Raw genomic sequence first — 5,878 nt, 5'->3', positions numbered from 1 at the left:
TTGGGTAAAATCCTCTCCTCTTGAGGTCCCAAGATAACTTGGGGCTCCTGGGCCTGTCAGATAATGACATTCTTTACTTACCACAGGTCAGTAACCCTGCACAGGGACTGTGTAGACAAGTTATGAGGCTAGTTTTCCCAAGGGGTTTTTATTGGCTCTATAAGTCAAGTTTGATCCCTTAAAGAAAAGAACACCATTCCAGTCAAAGCCTTGGTAAAATAACCAGTTTCTCCAATTGTGTCTTGTTGCAAAAGAAAACAGATTCTTATTGCACTTATGCAAATAACTATATTGCTATAAGTTAAGAATATTCACAAGCAGTTTCCAAATTCTAGAGAAATTAGGTAGAGAGAAACAAATATGCTCTGAATTTTGTTCACAGAAGTATACTTTACTGAATTGTTAAAAGCTGTCAATAGCCCAGAAGAAAAGTTTTCCTGACTCCAAAGTCTGCCAGTCAGTGCTGCCGTCTATTTCCTTTGGGTCAGGGGGTTTCCTCAGTATTGTCCCTTCAGGGTTCACCAGAAAGATGTTACTGGAATGGGGTCCCAATGCAGACTCCAAAAGAGGGTTCTTGGAGCTCATGCAAGAAAGAATTCGAGGTGAATCCATAGAGTAAAGTGAGAGCAAGTTTATTAAGAAAGTAAATAAAAGAATAGCTACTCTATGGGCAGAGCAGCCTATCTTTTCCTTTTATTTCTCTGTTTCATGACCCCATCAATTTTTTTTGCTAATGTATTTCATTTTCCAAGGAAACACCTATTCCAATGCCATGGCATCTTGTTCCAAACCGCAAAACCAGATGAAGGGCTTCCCAATATGTTTTACAAAATAGCAAACTCATCCAAATAGAACAGAACACAAAGACATTATACACTGAGTTCCCTTCCACCCACCGTGCCTTTCACTAGTGAGAACGCTGACTGCTCTCTTTAGAGTGAAGAATGGGCCTCATGTCACACAGGGTGGGGAAGCTGCTGGATGTAGCCCTGGAACGTGCACTAGTCCACCCCCCACCCTCCACTGGCCCTGGCTGCATCTCCTGCTGAAACTCTCTCTTCCTCATAGCATGCAGGATCACTTCCGGGCACCTGCCAGTACTCCAGGTAATTTTCCTGCACCCAATCCCGGGTGAGCAGCTTCCTGGGCTCCCCATAGATGAAGTGCTCCCTCCCAGCATACACCTCTATCACATTCAGGGCTTCCCACATAACCTCCTCTGGGGCGCAGTTGCCCTCCGTGAAGATCACACACAGGACAATTATTAGGAGGCCCGTCTTGGGCTTGCTCGGGTCATCAACCAGCATGCCATCATAGGAGAGGCCCAGAGAGGTGACAAGGACATAGGAATGGCCGGTGGGGACCACTTCCTTCACGTCGATGCCAAAGATCAGCTGCATGTACTCGGAGGATTCCTTGAAAATGAAAGCGAAGTAGTCTTCGTAATTTTTGATGACACTATCCACCATTTCTGCCTTTGTGACTGACTCCTTAATTCGAAACTTGTGGAGCAGGACACTAACTAAATCAGACACCTTGTCAGAGTGCCTCTCGGAGGAAGGACTCCATGACACTTGGGATGGGCAAGGTGATTGGCTCCTCCTTTTCTTGGCTGCTGGAGCCCTCATCGGATTGGTTCCGTAGAGTGTTATCGATGGTAGTGGGGGAGGAGGAGGCTCCCTGCATACTCTGGGGAGGACTCAGTGCCTCAGCAGCGCACAACTCCTCCAGGGTGCCCATGATCAGACTAGAGGAGGAAGAGGCAGCCTCCTCCTCCTCAGGCACAGGACCCTGCCCACCCACCGGGCCAGGGACCTCTCCTTGGGCCTCAAGGCCTTCCTCAGGCATGTAGTGCTGACTCCTCTGTCCAAGAGGCATGATGACTCTGGTCAAGGCAGCAAGCGGGAGTGTGGGCAGGAGCTGGGTAATGGGGATCCACAGGCCTGGGGAGAGAGGGAGCGTGTGAGAGGCCTCAGCTAAGAACCAGACTTTGGAGGAGGCTCTAACAAAGGCCTACTTACGGATTTTCTCCTTCAGTGCTCCTCTGGGGCCTCCTGGGCCTCCTGTCCTCCTGGTCAGCCTGTCCCCTGAGAATCTGAAGAAAGAAGTGACACAGCTTCTCAGGTTACAGCCAGCCAGCAGAGGCCAAGGCCCCAAGGCTGAGGGTAGGGCAGGTGGGGCTGGGAGCTCTGGGGTCCCATCCATTATGGGTGGGTGGGACTCTTGGTATACATTCAGGGTGAACACCTCACCTTGACTGCTGGCACTGCCTGGGTCTCCTCTGCTCTGTGGCTTGAGGACACTGACTCAGACTAAAGCCTCACCTCCAAGTTCCTGGAGCTCCTGGAAGAGGAATCAAGGGGCCCTCAGGGTGCAGGCTGCAAGCACAGCCTCAGTCCCCCAAGTGCTGTCAGGAGGGTGGGCTGGACTCTGTCAGTTCCCTCACTCTTTTGCATAAATGGCCCCTTCTATGCTCACTCAGGACCTTCACGTTTCTCCTAGCAGGGCCTGAATCCTGCCCCTTTGCTGGCCTGAGAAACTCTCAGATCAAGAGCTCATATCCCTGATATGGAACAGAAGGACATGAGGGGACCCACATCTGGCCACACCTGCTCAGGGCTTCCAGGCAAGGACAGTAAGAGATGGCCATATTCAGCTGGGTCCATGTGTCCTGAGATGAGGAACCTGCTTGGTCCACATCTTGATGCCTGCAGATCCTGGGACTCTCCCTGTTTACCTGAGGCCACCACCTTAAATCAAATCCCTATCTCCAAGAGACACCAGTAAAGGAAGTGAGGGGATTCCATCCACCCACTGTTCCCTGCAGTTTCCCATGCCTGACAGAAAAGGCAGGGCAGGGCTGGGTCATGTGCATTCGCCGTGTGGGGTCCACTTAGTCCTCACCTTGACTCCTGGCTGAGCCTGGGACCCTCCCTCTGACCTAAATGCAGCCCCTCCAACCAAGGCCTCCCCCTCCCTGAGACCACTGATCCTGGTATAAGAGAGGAGGCCTCAACTGACAGCCCTGGCCATGCTCTCTGCGGAAACAGCAGGGGCAAGGCAGATTTCTGTGGGGCCTCCATCTGCCTTCTGGTCCAGTGGTACCCTTAATCCTCCCTCAGGTTCCTCACCTGGGGTCTTAGCAGATCCTGGGCCCACTCTGTCTGTTAATCAGATGGGGGTCCCTGTGTTGGCCTGAGTAACCCACTGAGAACTAGGTCCTCACCTCCCTGAGATCCCAAAGCTGACATGAGGAGGACTCACATCCCGTCACCCCTCCATGGGGTGTCCAGGGCTGACACCAGGGGCTGCCCCCTTCTGTTCTGGGGTGGAAGTTCCAAAGTTCTCCTGTGGGTTATTCATCTTTACTCCTGCCGGGACCTGCCGTTCCTCAACCCTCAGCCCCCTGAGATGAGCAGACATCTCCCCTTTACACCAAGACCACATCTCCCTGAGGGTTCTCCAACTTCCTGCCCATGGCACAAGTGAGATTGCCACTTAGGGCCACCCTGGATCAGGTCCCCCCAGAGCTAAGAACAAGGACAGCAGACTCTGCGGGGTCTCTTCTTTCTGGGCTGGGGGTACCTCCAGTCCTCATGAAAGGTGCACACCGTGGGTCCTGCAGATGCTGGGACTCCTCCCTCTGCTGACCAGGTGTGGCTCCCTCTACTGGCCTGTCAGTGTCACTCGGACCAAGGTCCTCACCTCCCTGAGACCTCCCACCTCCAACCACATGGCAGAAATGAGAGCATGCCACATGCCATCCCTGCCTGTGGCCTCCCAGGGCTGAGAACAGGGGAAGCTGGGCGGCTCTGCAAGTTCCCTTCTTCTTTATGATGTGGAGGTAACTTCTTACCTTCAGTCCTTACCAAACTTCCTCCCCTTCACTCCTGGAAGACCCTGGACTCTATCCGGTGCTGACCAGGTGTGGCTACCTCTGCTGAGCGGAGGATGCCCCTCAGACCAAGGCCCCCACCTCACTGAGACCCGGGAGGTAGAGGTGAGGGGGCACCACACGGTCACCCCTGCGTGGGATTCCCAAAGCTGACAGAAGGTGCAAGTTTCAGGGGGGCCTCCGCTGTCTGGGTGTCTTCCAGGTGTTCAGATTGAGTCCCGACAGGGCCCGGCTCTTTCCCTCCTGCTGAACTGTATGCCAAGGCCACCATGTCCCTGATACCCTCAGGGAGAAAGTGGTGGGACAGCATCCCTTCCCCACAGTCCTGCCCAGGCCTCCCAGGACTGACAGTAGGGGCAGGTTTCCTAAGTCTGGGAAGAAAGGTCTTCTGAGTCAACCTTCAGAGCTCTGGGACTCCTCTCTCTGCTGACCTGAGGCCCCACTCCCCAGACCACAGTCCTCTCCTCCCTGACACCCCAAAGGCACAGCGAGTCCAGGCCACATGTGGCCACTGTGCCTGGGACCTCCCAGGGTCGAGGTCCCCACTGATCTGGACTCCAAGTTCCCGTCAGTCCTCCCTCTTCTTCCTGCCCTTGACTCCCGGCAGGCTTGGGCCCCACCCCAGCCTGCTGACCTGAGTCTTCATCCCTCAGATTCCCAAGGCCAAATGAGGAGGCACCTCAGTCTCAAACAGGGGGTGGGTGGGCCCCCTGTCCTGGGGTCCTGGGTGCCCTCAGGCCTCTCTCAGGCCTCCCTTGTCTCCCAGCAGGGCCTGGGCCCTCCCTCTGCTCCCCGCAATCCGTGCTCATGATATGAAGCCCCTTCCCTCCGTCAGCCCTGGATGCCCATGCCGGGATCCACATGCCTGGCCACCATGCCCGGAAATTCCCAGGGCTGACAGCAAGGACAGAGCCCCGCTCTGTGGAGCCCTCAACCCTCTCTGAGGGTCCTGAACGTGATGGCTGGCAGAGCCTGGCTGCTGCCCTCTCCTAGGCAGCCCTGCCCTGATCACACCAACCTCTGACTCCAGAGTCCCCTGAGGCTTAAGTGGCAGAGAGTTGGGGGCGGCCTAGCCTGAGAAGTCCGCCCCCGGGTGGTCCTGGATTGGCAGCAGCGGTGGTGCTGGATTTTTTAGGGTCCTCTATCTTGGGTTGCAACGGGGTGTCCCTAGTCCTCCCTCAACGCCTCACCTTTCCTTCACACACAGCCTGGGCCTGCTTTCCTCCGCCGATCTTAAGCCACCCCTCAAAACCAGGCCCTCGCTTCCCTCTGATCCCTGAGGCGCAAATCAGTGGCGTCACATCCGGGCACCCGGGGCTTCCCTGCGTTGACAGCAGGGGCAAAACCTGATTCTGTCGGGGTGGGGGTGGGGATGGGAATGGGAATGGAGGAGGGGTGGGGGCGAGGATGAGGGTGAAGATGGGGTTGGGGATGGGGATCCTGAGGCTGTAGGTCATGGTGGTGACGGTGGGCTTGGGGGTGAGGGAGGCCCTCAGTCGTTTCTCAGGGTCCTCACCTTGAAACCTGGCAGAACCTGGGCCCTGCCCTCTCCTAACCACCCCTGCCTTGGTCACACCAAGCTCTGACTCCAGAGTCCCCTGTGGCATAAGCGGCGGGGGTTGGCAGGGCGCCGGGGGGGTGGCCCAGACTGAGAAGTACTCCCCTAGGTGGTCCAGGGCTGGCAGCAGGGGTGACGCTGAATTATTTGGGGTCCTCTATCTGGGGTGGAGGCGTCCTCAGTCCTCCCTCAGCCTCTCACCTTGTCTTCTCACAGAGCCTGGGTCCACTTCCCTCTGCCAATCTCAAGTCGCCCCTCAGACCGAGACCCTCGCTTCTCTGACCCCCTAGGCGTCACATCCGGCCACCAAGCCTGGGGCTTCCTTGGGTTGACTGCTGGTGTCATAGCGGATTCTGCTATGAGTGGGGGTGGAAATGGGGGTGGGGGTGGGGGGTCGAGGTCGAGGGGGTGGGCAGTCTCAGTCA

At 56.0% G+C, this 5,878-nt stretch overlaps 1 protein-coding gene across 1 annotated transcript; it reads right to left on the bottom strand.

The window, feature by feature from the left end:
- Positions 1-618: 618 nt before the first annotated feature.
- Positions 619-2,095, bottom strand: LOC129395376 (melanoma-associated antigen 10-like). The gene is made up of 2 exons (XM_055106635.1): positions 2,022-2,095; positions 619-1,943 (listed from the first exon to the last, which is right to left on the bottom strand). Exon 2 carries the CDS (start codon positions 1,626-1,628, stop codon positions 1,002-1,004), a length of 627 nt encoding a protein of 208 aa, XP_054962610.1. The 5' UTR covers positions 1,629-1,943; positions 2,022-2,095; the 3' UTR covers positions 619-1,001.
- Between the last annotated feature and the right edge of the window lie 3,783 nt (positions 2,096-5,878).

Source organism: Pan paniscus, chromosome X (assembly GCF_029289425.2).
Source record: "Pan paniscus chromosome X, NHGRI_mPanPan1-v2.0_pri, whole genome shotgun sequence".
NCBI classification, from domain to species: domain Eukaryota; kingdom Metazoa; phylum Chordata; class Mammalia; order Primates; family Hominidae; genus Pan; species Pan paniscus.
Note: the sequence above shows the minus strand (reverse complement) of the source record. Positions and strands in the feature narration are given on the sequence as shown.